Source organism: Rhinolophus ferrumequinum, chromosome 10 (assembly GCF_004115265.2).
Source record: "Rhinolophus ferrumequinum isolate MPI-CBG mRhiFer1 chromosome 10, mRhiFer1_v1.p, whole genome shotgun sequence".
Classification (NCBI taxonomy): domain Eukaryota; kingdom Metazoa; phylum Chordata; class Mammalia; order Chiroptera; family Rhinolophidae; genus Rhinolophus; species Rhinolophus ferrumequinum.
The window spans coordinates 91752902-91772262 of record NC_046293.1 but is presented as its reverse complement, the minus strand read 5'-3'; the positions used below and the strand labels follow the sequence as shown (position 1 = coordinate 91772262).

Here is a 19361-nt window from a genome sequence, read left to right as displayed (position 1 = left end):
CAATCCCCCGAGATTTCCGTTTTGCTTTTTCCTGCCCTCTTATTACTCTACCATCAATGGATTTCATGTAACCTTCCTTACAGCTCCTACTTTTATTCTAATGTATAAAATAAGATGCAAAACTGCCATTTTCTAGAGCATTTTCTCCATCCATTGAGATTTTGCTTCTGAGCAATTGTAGTCAGTTTGGCTCAAGTAAACTCATAAAAATTCTTTACAGGTTTGGATGTTTCTTACATTGATATTTCTGACTGTGCTTATGATGATTTTTGTGAGGTTGGAATATTTTTATGCATTAAAATTTATTGATATTTCTTTTGGGTTTCTGATTTGTTATTCCATAGTTTGCAAGAACTGTTGCAGTCCAAGATTATAAAGACATTTTCCCATAATTTCTTCTAATACTTTTATGGTTTAATATTTTACATTTAAATCTTTGATGCATTTGGAATTTATTCCACTGTAAGTTATGATGTATGGCTCAAACTTTTTTTCCTAAATGACTACTTATCTCAATAACCTATGTTGACTAAAACATTTTCTGCCCACTGATTTAAAATGCAACTGTTATCAAAGACTAGAGCCACTGGGTTTAAAGCAGGAGAACGCATATTCAAATTTACCTTCATTTACTTAGGTCTTAGGAAGAGCTTTCAATATTATCATTCCAACTATGAGTACATAGAATTTTGTGTTATTGTCGGGATAATCCCTGACAAAATAAGAAATCTTCCTTTCTATGCCTATTGTAAAAATCCAGGTTCACTCTTGCTCTGAACAGTCCCCTATGAGGCAACCCTGGGATAAAGGTAACTCTATTGTCGCCATTTTACAGACTAGGAAACGGAACCAGAGAGAGATGAAGATATTTGCTCAAGATCATACTAGTCAGTGACTGACTCCAAGCTATTAACCATTATGGTACAGGCCTAAAAGTTTAAAGAAACATTAAATGATTGCAGTTGTCACTGGGCTACAGGAAATGGGGATAAAACATTATCTCCTTAAACAAAAATTTTCACAGCCAAAAGCTTTTCTGAAAGAAAGGGCTTATTGAGTCACATGTTAGCGAGGAAAGGACAGGTCCTGGGCCATGCAGGCTAAACCACCAGCAGCAGGGCGAGGTGGAGAAGGCAACCTGTCCTCCCGTCCTGAAGTTGACAGGCTCTTTTATGCATTATGTTTTGGGAAATAAAGGTGTAAGTTGTTTTGAAAGAAACTTACATTGGATACAGATAAGGGGGCAGGAAAAGGTGAAGGTGGGGGACAGTTCTAGGATAGGTGCACAGTCTTTAAGGAAGAAACATTTACTACTTTTGATTGGTGCTGGGCAACAGTCCTGAAAGTTCCTGCTTAAGCGGGATGCTGTGGGGTCCATTACTTCCTTTTAGATAGCCCCCTGGAAGGTGGTTCAAAGCTCCAACTTCCATTCAGGAATGTGAGCAGTCTATTGTTAGTTGGCCCACAGCTATTAACTGGTTAATCATTCTTGTCTCTTTCTCTCCATCTCCTGCCTACTGTAATTTAACTTAGGACCACCTTTACTGTGGGGTTGCTGTGAAGATTAGTAACACAGTCTATGTGTAGACTAAGTCAGTGTTAGCTATTTGTATTCGTTTAATAATTTAGGGCCTCTAAATACACCTTGATCCTCCTGTGTTACCAGCAGCCCCAGGGTCTCCCTCCTGCCTCTTTCCATCAAGGTTAGCTCCCGTTCTTGCCTGAGAGTTTGGTGATGTTTGCTATCTGTTCCCCATTAAACTGGAAAATCCCTAGGTTTCCTTGCAACTCCTGGTTTCTGCTGATTGAGCTGATTTCTGTTTCAGAGACCTTACAGCACTTGACAAATTAAGTCATTGCCACCAAGCATTGCCTGTGCAATCAAGGGTCTATGTGGCTGATGTCTGTCTGGCTGGGAATACATCTAGCTAGTTAGGAGTCCGTCCTCCCACCTGAGAGTGGGTCTGGCTAGCTTAGAGGTTGCCTGTGTGTCTGTGTAGGAGGGATCAGTTTATATCTGTCTGGGAGTCTGTCCAGCTAGTGATCCATGTGGCTTGTGTCTGTCTGGCTACCTCACTGGGAGAGGGGGTCCATCCTTTTGGTGGTCTCTTGTGCTGGGGGTGGTCTGTCAGGCCGTTGGTTCGTCTATCTCTTTGGCTGGAGATCCATCCATCCAGCTGTGGACTGACCCTCTGAAGGTCTGGCTGTGTAGGGGTATGGCTATCTGCCTGTCGAGGTCAGGGTCCATCTGTCTGTCTGCCCATTTTAAAGATCGTTTTACCAGTCTGTCTGAAATCAACCTGCTTGGCTATTGTCATACCTAGCTTGGATCTGTCTGAATGGAGGGAGAGTCCATCAGTCTTTCTCAGGGTCCACACTTCTCCCTGTGTCGTCAGCTGAATGTCTGACTGAGGGAGGCTTGGACAATGAGATGAACTAGTCTATTATGTGGTAATGGGAGCAGTCCCCAGAAGCCCATCTGTCCATCTTCTCCTTCACAATTGGGGGGCCCTTCGGGCTGGGCCCATTCCTGATGTTCATTTTTTAATCTGCTCGGTGTAGCCTCACCAGTCATTATCTCCCACTGCCTCCCCCAGCCTCAAGCCTTGAATTCTATAATCATTGGCACAAAGCCCCCTGAGAAATTCCCACCCTGAGAAATTTTATTTTGATCCAGCCCCAACGTTCCCACGCCCAACACTTCACACAGCAGAGAATGGCCTCAGCAGTCCAGGCAACCACGTGGAGTAGCAGGCAGGCCTGGGCACAGCACTCACACCCGGCTCCACTCGGCAGGCGGGTCCCGAGGCCCTTTAGGCCTTCCGATGCGCAGGTTGAAGCCTGGGAGAGGAAGGGCACGGTGGATCTCATGAAGAAGCGGAGATGTGGACAGGTAGGCAACTTGTGGGTGGCCACCCCCTGCCTCCGGGCTCTCCTGGTTCACTGCAGCGCCACCCACAGGACTCGGAGAGCCTGAGCCCCAGTCCATCGTCCCTAAACCCCATACAGTGGGGATTCAGTGGACGTCGCAGAGTCCCAACCAATCGGGCTTTGTCTGACTTACCTAGCCCGCCGGTCTGAGATCCATCGGCCACATCCTCGTAGGTGCCAGGCCCAGCAGGGCTGGGATCAGCAGAAACTGCGGGCAGGAAACCATCCCCCACGCATCAGCTCGCGCTGCCCGTGGAGTGCCAGAACCAGCCCAGGGCAGACTTCCATCGGGTCGGATAAGGCTGGCTGGGGGCGCGGGGCCAAACCCATCCTGAGGGGTGTACACTCGGGGCGCCACCACGTCCAAGACCGCCGCCCAGACGGGGTGGCATCCCTAGAGAAGCGGACCCAGCCCCGGGCCCACGGTTTGGACCAGGACACTTCCGGACGTGACCAACCAGCGGGCAGCAGCCCCGGGCGGTGGCCAGTCCGGCCTGGTGGGCGGAAGTCCCGCAGGATGGGGTCCCGAGAAGGAGCAGGAGGGAGCTGGGCCTCCCAGCCCCGCGCCTGGCCGACTCACCGCGGCAGGGCAGCGCCCCGTGCGCGTCCTCCGCGGGCGCCTGTGGCCGCCGGGCAGAAGGCATAACCTGGCTGTAGAGCGGCGTCGCCTCAGTGCCTTGCGCCCCGGGGCCCGACCCGGTGCGCGCCGGGGCCCCGCGCTTCTGCACCACTGCGTATGTGTCGGCCATGGCGAGGGCCCGGGGCCCCGGCGCTGAGATGCTCCTACCGGAGGGGAGGCAGGGAGGAAGTGAAACCGCCGAGCTGAGGGGGGGCCGGGTGGGGGAAGAGTGCTCAGCCCGCAAACCCTCCGCTTCCTTCCCACCCCAGGCGGCGCAAGGTTGGGGGCGGGGAGCAGGAGGGTCTGGGGGAGAGGGCGAGGTCTCTGTATAAGAGGCTCTTGTTTCCCTGTCCCCAGCTCCCCGCAAGTAAGTTGGTGAAAGAGGGAAGGGGCCAGCTTGGCAGGGAAATGGGGCAAGGAACTGGTTTTGAGGGACGGTCGTTTCTGTGTAACTGTTTATTGGATAAAAGAATGAGGAAGTAGCATCTAAAGAGGAGGAAAAGATAGCCTCAAACTGAATAGCTAGTCTCAAGGACGAGGGGTGTAATTTTTGCTGCAAAGGAGGGTCAACTCCGTGGCCGCAGCACCGGACCGGAGGCCTGACAAGTGGGTGGCGTCAAAAAATATTTGCTGAATTAATGAATGAATGACTGGGCGAGCGAGTAAAGGGTTAACATTGGACCCCAGGGCTAGCCTTAGAGGCAGAGGCAATAGGATCTCTGGGATTAACGAAGTCTAAAGGGGCAGGTTCCCAGAGCTCAATTCAAAGAAAGGCCGAGTGAATATTTGGTGAAGGGAACTGTAAGGACGGGGCTGGTGTTTCAAGGGTGAGGAAAGGGAGCAGGAGCGTGAGAAATTGCAAAGAGAAGAATGAGGGGCTGGAGCTGGGTACCTGAGGACCTCGCCAGGTGGGCAGGGCATGGCAGAAAGGGCCAGGGAAGTCCGGAGAGAGAGGGCATCGTCATAGAGTGGGGCACAATTCTGAAAAAGACAGGAGGGTAAGGTCATGAGGCTGCAAGAAAACTGGCCCTGATGGAGATCACTGTGGGGGTAAGCTGAAGAGGGGACAGCTTGGTAAGGGAGCCAGAAGGAGGTCAAAGGTAGACATCTAGTGAGTCAGTCCGTGGCCCCCAAAGGAGGCCAGGGCTGGATGTGCGATGGTGGTGGTCCCAGACCTGTGCTCTGGGTCCTGGTCTGAGGGTGCTGCTGGATGGAAGGGGGTCTTGGTACCTTTTTGAGGTGCTGGGACTGGGGACTGGCATTTTGGAGTGCTGAAGAGAACATCTGGGCCACTGTGTGGTGCAGGAACCTGTACTGCTCCTGGAGGAGGAAGAGGGGTCATCAAGGAGGGAAGACAAAGGAGGAGAGATGTGTCCTTGGGGTGGGAGAGGTGGGGGAACCTGAGGCTCACACCTCTGTCTGCACTGCTGTCGGCCGCTGCTTCCGCATCTCAAGGACCAGGTCGAAGAGGCTGAAATTAGGTGAGAGCATCTGGGGCAGAGAGATGGGGCCCATGAGCAGGCAGGCCCTGGTGGGCAGGGGACCACACTACACAGGCACGCATGCTCGGCCTCCTCATACCTGGGTCAGGAACAACTGTCTCACATAATCCACCGCACACAAGACGCCTGTTCGCCCACAGCCCGCGCTGAAATGCAAGAAGAGCAAGTTTGGTAGGGGTCTGCCCACAGCCCCTTTCAGGTGGGCATTTGGGCCTGGGGGCCCTAATGGGGGATCCCCTGCATCACCTTTGGATTCCCAGAATCCCCAGATTATAATTTAAAAGGAAAAACTTTTTAATTGCTTACACTTCTTGAGCATCAACTGTGTGTTTGCTTCCCAGCAAGCAGGCTGCCTTCAATAATGCTAACAATTTCAGGTGATGCAGCATGAGCAAATGTGGCCTTAGGCACTCAAACTGCAGAACAGGTTCCAAGCCTCCCTCCCCCACTCCCTGGCCCCTCTGTCTCAACCAGACCCCAATAAAGCCCGTCTCCTTAACCTGCAGTGGACACACAGGGGGCTGGAGCCAGAACCCTGGAGGTGACGGGCTTCCTCCACCATGGCAAGCACATGGTCAGGATTGCTGGGGACTCCTCTGTCTGGCCAGGACATATACTGCAGTTGGTACACAGAACGAGATTTCTGAAACACAAGAAAAGTGCACAAAGAATATTTAAAAAAGAAAGGAAAGCATTTATTGGGCACCTACCACAAGTCAGGCCCACTTCTAAAGTCTTCCTTTTAAATCCAACAGACAATAAGTGAGGAGATGGATACTACTGTTAATGCCCATTTTACAGATGAGAAAACAGACAGGAAACAGCTCTCCCCATGTGGGCACCTCTTCTTCTCCTTTCAATACCTTCTGGAAGGTGACCAGAAGGGACCGGAGCATGATGTCTTCATTCAGCCATGTCTCCCTGGCCTGAGGATGGGGACAGGAGGAGAAAAAAGATCACTAGTGCCCAAAGACACATTTACAGAAAACAATGCATTTCTGATTAAAAATCAAATACAAAGAACATACTTTAAAAAATTAATTTAGCCCAAACATCCCTCACGGCTTTTGTGAAGGAAACATTTGACAGAGGGTAGAAAGACAAACCATGATTAAAAACCTAAATAAGCTCATTAACAGTGAAAAAAAGATGTCTTTGAATCTAAAACAAGTTTTACTACCAACTGTATGCATCACTTCAGGTGATGAGAACTTTCAGTCATCACTTCAGTGATACAGAGGCTTTCCTGAGTTGTTTTGAAATGGGAAGGGACATAAAGATTTAAGAACCTAACCAGGAACATTTATTATTTACAGACATAACCATGATCATGGTTAAAATGCAAAAGCAATGCATATATTGAGTTATGACAGTTTGCATGTTAATACTAGAATTCCTTGCAGTGTGAGGGGACTGTGGGAAAATTGTTCGTCCTTTTGGGCCCAGCCCAAAAGCTTTCCACTCTGAGAATCTTCCATGAAAGCTTCCATAATACCCAAGACTCCATTAAATGCTTTTTCCACCTGTGCCCAGCTCACCAGGGTGATGCAGAAAAGCCCAATCTGCAGTGGCTCCTGTTCTTGGGCCCAGTAACACTCACACTTTTTCTGTAAAAGGCAAGGAGAAAGGGCAGGGAGTGAAGAGGGGGAGGCTGTTCACAGTTCCAACTCAATACATCTGCACCCCACAGGACTCCAGGCATTGCTGGTGAAACCACAGGCAGCTGCAGCTCTAATAAAGGCCAGAGCCTCCTCAGTTTAAACGCACAGACTCAGTGTTGACTTGAGCTTCTGACTATGCAGGAGGAAGACAGTCCAGAATATTCTCCTACTGTAGCAACAAAAAATCTAATATATATATATATATCTTTTGATATATATATATATAGGTATACATATATGAAAAATTAATATAAGACCCGGTCTTATTTTACTATAAGACTGGGTTTTATATAATATAACATAAGACTAGGTCTTATATTAATTTTTGCTCCAAAAGATGCATTAGAGCTGACTGTCTGGCTTATTTTTGGGGAAACACGATATATAAATATATATACGCCACTATTTTCAGACATTGGACCATAGGCATTATAGGACTGTGATCACTGAACAACGGGAAAGACATGAGTCAAACCCTGTGACCACTCCAGCTTACTGCTGCGAGGCAGTCACCAGGCTGCCAGACACAGAGTCCAATGATCCCACTGAGCTGAGAAGCCAGAGAAGCCAGAGATCATGGCTCAAGAAGGCCAAGGCAGCTAGAATCTTAAGGGCAGAGTCCTGAAAAGAACAGAGTCATGCAAACAAAAGCAAAAAACTCCAGAGGTCGACATAGAATTCACTTTGAGTCTTTAGCTGAATAATAATCTGAGCACATACATATAATGTCAGAGGCAAGTCAAGAATAACTTTGCATCAAGGAATAATAACTGGAGACCAGTAATATGAATACTTCCTATAGTTCACAATGGGACAAAAATAATTTACATTCCCTCCAGCCTGAGTGGAGAGACCTGAGGGGCATTCAGTAGGGGACCCAGAAGGACCACACATTAGAACAAAATTAATTCTAGAATAAAGGCTACTCTAGACCTGCCCTAAAAAGCCTAAAAACAAACCTCAAAATGATCAAACATCCAAAAGTAACTTAGCTGCCTTCCAGAAAAAGGTCCAACACTCTTTAAAGGAAGACAACAAAATCCAACACTTACCTATGTAAAATTAAAAAGTCAAGCATCCAATAAAAATTTACTAGACATACAAAAAAGCAAGAAAATGTGACACATAACCATGAGAGAATTCAGTAGAAAAAGATTCAATAGATATGAGGAAAGAAGCAAAGACCTTAAAATAGCTTTTATAAATATAAATATACTCAGATGAAAAGTAAAACATGAATGTGATGAAAAATGAAATCAAAGACTTTTTAAAAGACCTAAATAGAACTTCTAGAGAGGCAAAATAAAATGCAGAGCTCCAAAAAATGTATACACATTTTAAGAAAGGAAAACTGTATTAAAATTGTAATACTCAATATATATACCAATAACAAAAGATGAATATAATTCACACTTGACTTCTGCAATTACAAGAGGTGCTTAAAGTGGTTACCATCAGCATCCAGACACTTCTGATTACGGCGAACTATTGCTTTATCAACATTGGCCAAAGTGTCCACTTGTATACATTTATTTTGGCACCCCGGGTACATGAAATGAAAAATCCACTGTCTAATAGCAGATGAGATACCAGAAGAAAAGATCAGTGAACATGAAGACATAGCGATAGAAACTACTCAAAGTGGAAAAGAGAGAAAAAAATGACAGAAAAAAATGAACAGAGAATCAGTTACCTGTGGAAATATATCACGTGGTCTAATGCATGTGTCTGGAAGGAGAAGAGAGAGGGGAGAAGAGAAACTATATTTGAAGAAATAATAGCTGGGAAAAATTTTCAAATTTGATGAAACTATGAACCTACAGATCCAAGGTCAATGAACATATAAACATAAAGAAAACCACACCAATGCAGATCATGATCAATTGCTGAAAAAACAATGATAAAGAGAACATCTTAAAAACATCACAGAAAACAAGGCACATTACACACTGAGTATGAACAGGATAAGAATGACAGTAGAATTTTGTCAGACACTCTTCAAGCCAGAGGTCAATGGTGTGATATCCTAAAAATGATGAAATTAAAAAAAAAAGAAAAACCCTTTCAGACAAACAAAAGCTGAGAGAACTTATTACAAGAAAACCTACATTATGAGAACTATTAAAGGAAGCTCTTCACACAAAAGGAACATGATACTAGATGGAGTATGGATCTACACCAAAGAATGAAGAGTAAAAAAAAAAAGGTAAAAAGTGGCTAACCTCATTTTTAAAATCTTTAGGAGATTTTTTAACAACTTTAAAATTCATCTAGTGAATTGTACCAAACAAGGAAAAATTAATAGCAATCTTTCACAAACTTTTCCTAAAAAGTGAAGAAGAGGTAACATTTCCCAACATATTATATGAAACCAGTATTGCTCTGATACCAAAACCAGACATAGTCATCACAAGAAAACTACTGATCAATGTCTCCTGAATATAGACACAAAAATCCTCAACAAAATACTAGCAAAGGATTATACAATATGACCAACTAGGATTAACCCCCGGAATGCAAAATTGGTTCAATATATGAAAATCAATGTCATATACCATGTTAATTTAAAAAAGAAAAAAGAAAAAACCCACATGATCATCTGAATAGATGCAAAAATTTGGGGGACATGTTTTCATAATAAAAACATGAAAGAAACTAGAAATGGAAAGGAAATTCATTATCATAATTTTTGTAAAAGTCTACAAAAGAAAAAAAGAAAAAACTCACAGCCAACCTAATACTTAGTGGTGAGAGACTGAATGTTTTTCCCTTAAGATTAGGAACAAGACAAGGGTGTTTGCACTTTTCACTTCTGTTGAACTTTGTACTGGAAGTTCTAGCCAGTGCAATTAGGAAAAAAAAAAACATTAAGGAAGGAAGGAATGGAGGGAGGAAGAGAGAAAAAGGACGATAGAGAGGGAAGAAAGGGAGGTAAAGAGGGAGGAAGGAAACCCAGACTGAAAAGGAAGAAACAAAACTATCTCAATTTGCAGACAACATAATGTTATATATATAGAAAACCCTAAAGAATACACACACACACACACACACACACACACGCACGCACACACACACACACAATTATAGCTAGTAAGTGAGTTAAGCAAGGTTGCAGGATACAAAGTCAATATGGAAAAAATCAATTATATTTCTATACAGAGAAAACTATTTGGTTTGCAATAAGCAAACTGAAAAATGAAATTAAGAAAACCATTTTATTTACAATAGCATCAAAATATATAAACTACTTAGAAATTTAACAAAAGTGCAAGTCTTCTAGACACTACAAATCATTGCTGAAAGAAATTAAAGAGAATCTAGATAAATGGAAAGACATCCATGTTCGTGGATCGGAAGACAATATTAAGATGGCAATATCTCCGAATTGACAGACAGATTCAATGCAATCCTTATCAAAATCCCAGAAGGCTTTCCAAAGATACTGGCAAATTGACATTAACATTAATATGCTAACGGTAATAGGTGTGTCGTGGGTACCTGAGACCACCTCAGGTCTGATGAGTCATGAGGAGGATTCATAGGACTGAGCATAGAATTGTACTCATGGCTGTGATTTATTACAATGAAAGGATATGATAAAATCAGCAAAGCTAAAAGGCACATGGGGTGAAGTCTGAGGGAAACAAGGTGCCAGCTTCCAAGGATCCTCTTCCAGTGGGTCACACAGGTTGTGCTTAATTCCCCCAGCAATGAGTTTTGACAACATGTGTGAAATGTCCACAGGAAGTTCATTAGGGACTCAGTGCCCAGGGTTTTTATTGGGGCACTTTACATCATATGTAGGCACCCTCTGACTAGCAAAACTTGTACCAAAGCAAGTGTTCACATTAATCATATTGTTTGTACAACCAGTGAGCCACTCTTATTAGAAATCCAATTCCCAGCTACGAGCCAACCTTGCAGGAAGGCCTTTTTAAGCATAAGCACTTCTGCCTGCTTTGTTAACTCTTTTCTATACAGTAAGTAACTGAGAATAGACAAAACAATCTTGAAAAAAAAAGCACAAATTTGGCGGATTTCCTGATTTCAAAACCTGCTACAAAGCTACAATAATCAAAACCATGTGGTACTGGCACAAACACAGACACATCAATCCATGGAATAGAATTGAGAGTCCAGAACTAAATCCTTACATTTACTGTTAATTGATTTTCAACAAAGATACAAAGGCCATTTCAATGGGGAAAGCATAGTCTTTTCAACAAATCATGCTGAAACAACTGGATATCTATGTGCAAAAGAATGAATTTGGACCCCTACCTCACACCATACACAAATATTAACTCGAAATGAATCACAGACCTAAATATAAGACATAAAATTATAAAACACTTAGAAGAAAACATAGGACTAAATTTTTATGACCTTTGGTTAGACAATGACTTCTCAAATACAACACCAAAAGAACAAGCAAAACGATAGATTAGAATTCCTCAAAATTAAAGAGTTCGTGCTTCAAATGATACTCTCAAGAAAATGGAGGGGCGGCAAGTTAGCTCAGTTGGTTAGAGCACCATGAGTTGCCAGTTTGATTCCCGCATGGGCCAGTGTGAGCTGCGCCCTCCAAAACTAGGTTGAAACAACTACTTGACTTAAAGCTGATGGGTCCTGGAAAAACACACTTAAAATAAATAAAAGTTTAAAAAAAAATAAAAGAAAGAAAGGAAGGAAGGAAGGAAGGAAGGAAGGAAGGAAGGAAGGAAGGAAGAAAGAAAAAGGAAAGACAACCCCCAAAATGGGAAAAATATTTATAAATCATATACTGATAAAGGACTTGTATCCAGAAGAACTCTTGCAACTCAAGAATAAAAAAACACAAATAACCCACTTAAAAAATAGGCAAAGATCTGAACAGATATTTTTCCAAAGAAGATATACAAATGGAAAATAAGCACATGAAAGACTACAGTGAGATACCACTTCCCACCCATTAGGATAAAACAAAACCAGAAACTAACAAGTGAAATGGTGCAGTTACTGTGAAAAACAAACAAAAAACCCCAAAAATTAAACATAGAATTGCCATATGATCCAGTAATTCTACTTCTAGGTATATACCCAAATTAATTGATATCAGGGACTCAAAACAGGTATTTACACACCAATGTTCATAGCAGCATTATTCACAACAGCCAAAAGGTAGAAACCACCCAAATGTCCATCAACAGATTAATGGATAAACAACACGTGGTACATATATACAATGGACATATATAAAAAGAATGAAATTCTGATACCTGCTACAACATGGACGAACCTTGAAAATATTATAAGTGCACTAAGCCAGACACAAAAGGACAAGTATTGTCTGACTCCACTTCTATGAGGGACCTAGAACAGGCAAATTCATAGAGACAGAAAGTAGAATAGAGGCTACCAGAAGCTGGGAGATGGGGAAAAGGGAGTAAGTGTTAAATGGGTACAGAGTTTCTGTTTGGGGTAATGAAAAAGGTCTGGAAATGGATAGTTGTGACGGTTATACAACATTGTGAATGTACCTATTGTCTCTGAATTGTACACTTGAAATGGTTAAAATTGCAAATTTTATGTTATGCATATTTTACCACAATTAGAAAAAAGACAAATATCACTTCACACCCAATAGGATGGCTATTATAAAAAAGACAATAAAAGGGTTGGTGAGTATGTAAAGCAGTTGGAACCCTTAGACATTGCTGGTTGAAATATAAAATGATCTACCCACTGTGGAAAATTGTTTGACAGTTCCTCAAAATGTTAAAAATAGTTACCAAATGACCCAGCAATTCCACTTCTAGGTATATACCCAAGAGAAATGAAAACATACTTCTACACAAAAACTTGCACACAAATAGCAGCATTATTCCTAACAGCCAAAAAACAGAAACAGCTCAAATTCCATAACCTGATGAATGGATAAATAAAGGGTGGTAGATCCATTCAATGGAATGTATTATTCAGCAATAACAAGGAGTGAAGTAGACACATGCTACAACGTGCCGGAACTTTGAAAACATTACGCTGAGTCAAAGAAGCCAGTCACAAAGGAGAACAGGAGAACATAGCATATGATTCCATTTATATGAAAAGTCCAGAGTAGGCAAATCTAGAGAGACCAAAACTAGAGTAGGGGTTGCCTAGCGTAGAGGTCGGTGGGAATTGAGGAGTGACTTCTACTGGATACAGGGTTTCCTAATGGGGTGGTGACAATGTTCTAACAGTTATTGTAGTGCTGCTTGCATAACTCAGGAATAGATTAAAAACAACTGAATTGCACTTTAAATGGATGAACTGCATCTCAATAAACCTTTTTTTTAAAAAGATAATCTATAAAAATAATATAGTGTATTGTGGAGTATATTACATGTTTAGAATTAAAACCTATGGTAACAATAGCATAAAGCATGGAAAGGGGAAATTGGAATATGCTATTGTAAAGTTCTCACATTTTTACATGAAATGGTATAATATTATTTGAATGTCGACTGTGGTAAATTAAAGATGTATATTGTAAACCTCTAAAGCCACCACTAAGCACATAACACAAAGAGGTATAACTAATAAGTGAATAATGACTATGAAATGGATTCATAAAAATTCTCAGTCTGAAAGAAGACAGAAAAGAAGAAGAAAGGAACAAAGAACTGATGGAAAAAATAGAAAGCAAATAGCAAGATAGTAGGTAGATTTAGACCCATTACATTAATGAAACATTAATGATAATTACATTAAAGACTAAATACTCCAATTAAAGGCAGAGATTGTCAGGGTGGGTAAAAAAGTAAGTCCCTACAATATGCCACCTACAAGAAATACACTTTAAAAATAAAGATGAACATAGATTAAAAAGTAAAAGAATGGGAAAAGATATATTATGCATACTCTAATCTAAAGAAATTTAAATAGCTATGTATTAAAATCAAAGTACGCTTTAGAAAACGGAATAGTACTACCAATAAAGAAGGACATTATATATTGGAAAAGGGATTGACTCATCAGAAAGATATAACCCTAACTGTGTATTACAGTTACTCAATAATAGAGTTTTAAAATTCCTGAAGCAAAAAATTAGAGAAATGAAAATAGATAAATCTAAAATCAGAGTTGGAGATTCCAACACCCCTCTTTCAGAGGGCAACAGCCAGGGCACAGGCCATGAGGCAGAGCAGTCCAGGGTGCACCTGAAGAACAGCAAGGTGGGAGTGGTTAGAGTGGAGCCAATGAAGGGGAGGGATGGAGAAGAGAGAGCTGTGGCAGGGAAGCCACAGTATAGGGCCTTATGTCTGTGTTGTGGAATGGGATGGGAAGACCAGCAGGAGAGAGTTAGTGAACACTGGGGAGATGAGCCTCACGAATAAAAGGGAAAAGATCAACAAAAAATTAAAGAGAGGAATAGTGGGCTTCCAACAGAGCTACAGTGCGGTCAGGTCACTCCAACAACTGGGCCCTGGAGTCCTGGGATGAGAGGAGCTAGCAAGACTCTTCCTGCCTCCTCCCTGAACAAGGGCATGGATTCTACAGGCTGGGGACACCTACCCTCCCATTCTCCATCTCTCGACATGCCATCAGGATCACCTAGACAAGAGGGGTAACAGCAGAGGGAGATGATTTGGGTTAGGGGATAGGAAAAACAGGGCCAAGGGAAGGCCCCACCTCACCCTCCCACAAACCTGACCTTGACCCCAAACTCCCAGACCAGGCGCCAGAAGTCTAGCAAGGTATGAGGCAAGGGTCCCTGTGTGGCGATGTAGGCCGGGCTTCCATCTGTGCCCTGGTAAAAGCCAAATTCACTACCAAGATCCCGCTGACACCCCACCGATCCGCCCATTCCCTGACTCGCAGCCGGACCCGGATGAAGTTGCCATTGATGTAGTCGCCTTGTCCCTCCTCCTGGAGCAGGGAGAGGATCACTCGTGTCTGATCATCTGCCATCAACAGAGATGAGAAACGTGGAATTTGGGGTTGACAGGGGCATCGAGGCCCTGCCAGCCTTCTGGATGAAAGCTGGTGGAGAAGGGGGCGCGTCCTCCCCCCTCCCCTTCACCATGCGCACCCAGCAGGGACCCCACAAAGGTATCCCACTGGGCTGTGACCCAGTCAGGCTTGGGGAGGAAGTAAGTGCCTGGGGTCCGGTGGTGACAAGGTCTGCGGTGGGGTAGGGGTGCAAAGTGGCTCCCCACCCTGAAGCCCTGATTTACACGGCAGCACGTCTTTGTAGCGGTTCTTCCTCACGTTTCCTGGCTGACTGCCCGCCTCCGTGGAGCACATGTCGCCAGCCTTCCAGGCAGCTGATCTGGCTTGGATGTCCTGGCGGGAGTAAGTGCAGGGAGGGAGGAGAAGAGAGGAGCCAGGTCAGAGTTCTCATAGAGACACAAGGCTGTGGCTTGTGAGAGGGGAGTGCAGGCTCCAGACAGCACAGGGCCCGGCTAATTATAACGATACAATAATAACAGCGACTCAGAGCACCTTCCCTATGCCAGGCTTTGTACTAAGAGCATTAGATCACAAGGTCCCTCCCAAGTGGGTACTATTATTGACGTCGCATTGTGCAGGTGAGAAACCTGAGGCATCACATGGCTGAGCGACTTGCACAAAGTCCCACCCTGGGAAGTGGTACAGTGAGAGTTGAACTCAGACCTCTCAGCATCCACCCTGTATAGACTTAATCCGTGTTACACTGTATACAATGATTGTGATAAATTATGTATTTAATATAACAAAAATATGATATATAATATGCAATGTATATGAATTACAATGTACACCATTACTCATGTAATAAGGTACCATAGGAACATTTTTACTGTGAGATTATTATAATTAGCAAACAGCATATTACCATCATCATCAGGTATTATTCACAATCATGACAATAACTCCTGCTGAGCCACCACTGGGTGCCAGCCACCATTCTAAGTGCTTTACTTATGCCCATCAGGTCATGTAAGCCCTCATGGACACCCTAGTGTCAGTGGGTGCTACTGTTGATATTTCTATTATACAGATGAGGAAACCAAGGCCTAGAGAGGCCCAGAGATTCCTGTGAGTGTAGAGGGCTGGCCTTGCTCATCACCCACCCACCCTAGAGCGGGTCCTCAGCATCACTCACTGCCCCAGACTGGACTGAGACCTGGATGGGCATGACGTCATATACCACCCGGGTGTTATATGCTTACATCTAATATGCACATTTTCATATTGAATAAATTATATAGTTTGTATTATTGTACATTTATCATTAAAGTATCTATTTTATTTGTGTGAATTATTTAGATTTATTTTATACTTTTATCTATTTGTTATATATTTCATATTTACTTAGGAACTTATTGGATAACTGCTTATTTTATAAACTATAATTCTATATGTTGCATTTGTTTATTCTATTGTTTTATGAAGTTATGTTTGTATAAATTATAATCTATATTTATTTTTACATAATCACTATATTTATATTTATTAATACAATTATTTCATAAATTTGTTACCTATTTTTATTGTACTGAATCATTATATAGTTATTAATTATATAAAGTATTTACATACATATATTTATCTAACTTATTTTTATATATTTATTGTATATCTCATATTTCTAAATTTGATATGTCATCATGTTGTGTTTACATATTTGCATGTTTCTATTACATAAATTATATTTAAAACATCTTATTACGTGTAGTAAACGGTGCCTATGAGGCTATACCAGCATTCCTTACACAGGGCTTGCACTACCCCATGTAATGTTTAGAATATTTGTAACTAGTGACAAAGGCTCCTTACAGAGTGAGGGCGCAAGATGTGCGAAGCGCTTTTTACCCACACCAGTTATTTCATCCTCAGGCCAGTTTAGTCTTCAGCATCCGCATTTCACCCAACGAGAAACCGAGGCCAGAGGGACTGGGTAAAGCGCCCCAGGGTCACAGAGGCGATCCGGGCCTGTGTGGCCATCCGTCCACACCCTCGCTGCCGCAGGGCCTCTAGGTTCCTCTTTCCCCAGAAGCTTCCTCCACTGACCACAGGAGTGAGAGACTACCGCCCGGTTGTCAGGAGCAGGTGCGCACCTGCCCCGCCCACCCCGCCCAGCAGCCCGAAGGTTCGGGGAACATGACCCCGGCACAGGGACCTGAGGGTGCGTGCGGCCCCTCCCAGCCAGGCAATGGACTTCGCCCTCTGGGGCCCTGCGGTTAGAGCATGAAGACTTAGACAGGGATAAAGAGCGACAGAGAGAGAGGTGCTACTGAGAGAAAAACAGAGAGACCTCGAGGCGAGGAGACACTCTAGACACCGAAAGAGATCGAGAGAGAGGGAGAGAAAGGGTGAGAGACAGAGGGAGAAGGGGGAGGGAGGGAGAGGGAGGGAGACAGAGAAAGAGAGGGAGAGAGAGGGAGAGGGAGAGGGGGGGGAAGAAGAAGGGAGAGAGGGAGAGAGGGAGAGGGAGGGAGGGGGAGAGGAAGAGGGGAAAGAAGAAGGGAGGGAGAGGGCGAGGGAAACAGGGAGAGAGAGGAAGAGAGGGAGAGGAGGAGGGGGAGGGAGAGGGGAAAGAGGAGAGGGAGAAGAGGGGGAGAGAGAGGAGGGAGGGGGGAGGGGAGAGGGAGGAGGAGGAAGGGGGAAGAGAAGGAGGGGAGGGGAGGGAAACGGGGAAGGAGACAGGGGGGCGAGAGGGAGCGAGGGAGGCGGACGAGGGGGAGAGAGAGGGAGGGAGGGAAAGAGGGGGAAAGAGCGGGAGGGAAGGGAAAGGAGACGCGGGGAGTTGGGGGAGGGAGGGAGGGGAGGGGGAAGAAAGAGGGAGGGAGAGAGAAAGGGAGAGAGAGAGAGGGAGGGAGGGGAGAGAAGGAGGGAGGGGGGAAGAAAGAGGGAGGGAGAGGGAGAGGGAGAGAGGGAAGAGGGAGGGAGGGGAGAGGGAGAAGGAGACAGGGAGAGAGAGAGAGAGGGGAGAGAGGGAGAGGGAGGAGAGAGGGAGAGGGAGAGGGAGAGGGGGAGGGAAGGAGGAAAGGGAGAGGGGGGAGATAGAGCGGGAGAGGGAGAGAAGCAGAGACAGGGAGAGGGAGAGAGACAGAGAGGAGAGGGAGAGGGGGAAGAGAAAGGAGAGGGGGGAGATGGAGGGAGAGGAGAGAGACAGGGAGAGGGAGAGAGAAAGAGAGGGAGAGGGAGAGGGGGAAAGAGAAAACGGAGAGGGGGAGATGGAGGGAGAGGGAGAGAGGGAGAGGGAGAGGGGGAACAGAGAGGAGGAGAGAGGGAGAGGGAGGGAGGGAGGGGAGGACAGAGACGAGACAGAGGGACAGAGGCAAAGCGAGGCAGGACGCACAAGACAGACGACCGGACCGTCCAGGGCGAGGAGCCGCAGCGCGCGCCCGTGCAGCGGTCCACACTCGCGCACTCACACTGAACTCGCCGGCGAGGACCGCCCCCTCCCGGTCGCCCAGCGCCTCCAAGTGCTCCAGGAAGCTCTGCGCCCGTCCAAGCTGCGACTCATAGCGCGGCTGGCCAGCTGGGTCCAGTCGGGCAGCTGCGCCGGGAGTTCGCAGCCCCAGCGGTGCCGCTCGAGGTCGAGGCCCCGCCTCCGATTTCACCAGCCAATGGGAGCGCGCAGCGGCCGGCGCCCCTTGGCCAATGACACTCAGAGCCTTCCCAGCCTCTTTCACAAGCTTCCAGACCCCGGCGGCAACTTCCCGACATGGTCCTGGCGCACTGGCCTGGGGAAGTGAGTCCAGCGCTGGCGCTTCCCTCTTTTGTGGCCGCCGCGCCGGCCCGACTGAGGCCTCACAGTCCACGGACACTTCTTCCCGCTTGGACCCGGGATCCGCGCTCGGGGCGCACCTTCCTCCTGGTGCCCGAGCTGGGTGGATGGCCGCGCGCCCTCACCCGGCTCCCCGGCCCATCACCTGGGGGCTAGGCTGCGTCGGGGAGCGAGCCTGGCTGGGGGTGGGGGTGGAGGGGAGTGGCGGCACGCGGCAGCTGTGAGTGGAGACGGCGCCGAGATGGTGCTGCCTCTTCTGCTTCGGGGACCCCGGGGTGGGGGACATCCCGCTCTGTGAGTTCCGGTGTGGTCCAAGGGAAGTCGGAAAGGTAACCGGGGGCGGGGGGAAAAGGCACACGGGCACCCGTGCTGTGAGAAAGACCGAGTGGAAGCAGATGCTCCTGAATCCGAGTATTTCCTGAGGGTCCTTTTTCTGGGTTGGGCTAGGAGGAGCTGGGACCGCCAAATTCCAGTCCTACCCTGTTTCCCGGAAAATAAGACCTAACTGGAAAATAAGCCCTAGCATGATTTTTCAGGATAACAAAAATCATAAGCTCTAATGCGTCTTCTGGAGCAAAAATTCATATAAGACCCTGTCTTATTTTCCGGGAAACACAGTAGTTTGAGGATCTAAATCTGCATATACCTACGGAGAAACCCAGAACTGAGGCCTGGAAATGGGTTCCAGGGACAAGGTGGTCTCAACACTTTCAAAGAGCATCTTTTTTTCTCTTTCCACACCCTGGGCTTCAGAAAATGTGCAGGGAAAAGCCAGAGGACAGCTGCTGCCCCAGCTTCCGGAGTCACCAAACAGAGGCTGGAAAGAGCAGATAGGAGCCTAGGGGTGTGGCCAAGAACTGGCCTGGGCAGGTAGGCTAGCCCAACCCCTTACCGGGATCACGGGAGGA

The 19361-nt window shown here is 45.6% G+C and overlaps 1 protein-coding gene across 6 annotated transcripts; it reads right to left on the bottom strand.

Moving 5' to 3' along the window:
- Window positions 1-2645: 2645 nt before the first annotated feature.
- PTPN18 (protein tyrosine phosphatase non-receptor type 18) lies at window positions 2646-18533 on the bottom strand. 6 transcript variants are annotated; one of them, XM_033118568.1, is made up of 15 exons: window positions 18098-18533; window positions 14894-15020; window positions 14562-14638; window positions 14389-14484; window positions 14250-14288; window positions 6591-6659; window positions 5895-5978; window positions 5553-5695; window positions 5132-5198; window positions 4964-5041; window positions 4781-4870; window positions 4443-4531; window positions 3512-3714; window positions 3065-3139; window positions 2646-2841 (listed from the first exon to the last, which is right to left on the bottom strand). In XM_033118568.1, the coding sequence occupies exons 2-15, from the start codon at window positions 14979-14981 to the stop codon at window positions 2774-2776; spliced, it is 1266 nt and encodes a 421-aa protein (XP_032974459.1). In that variant the 5' UTR covers window positions 14982-15020; window positions 18098-18533; the 3' UTR covers window positions 2646-2773. The 6 variants fall into 6 exon arrangements, with proteins under 6 accessions (XP_032974459.1, XP_032974455.1, XP_032974458.1 ...); XM_033118564.1 differs by having other exon boundaries at window positions 5568-5695; window positions 18098-18224; XM_033118567.1 differs by having other exon boundaries at window positions 5916-5978; window positions 18098-18224.
- Window positions 18534-19361: the final 828 nt, after the last annotated feature.

What these genes read in the sequence shown, in the direction of transcription:
- PTPN18 (XM_033118568.1), bottom strand. Translation starts at nt 14,981, where the DNA reads ATGTGCTCCACGGAGGCGGGCAGTCAGCCAGGAAACGTGAGGAAGAAC. An exon ending in GGCTTTTCTGCATCACCCTG is followed by an intron (nt 5,979 to 6,590) that starts GTGAGCTGGGCA and finishes CCCCATCCTCAG; the next exon opens with GCCAGGGAGACATGGCTGAA. An exon ending in CGGGGCGCTGCCCTGCCGCG is followed by an intron (nt 3,140 to 3,511) that starts GTGAGTCGGCCA and finishes TCCTGCCCGCAG; the next exon opens with TTTCTGCTGATCCCAGCCCT.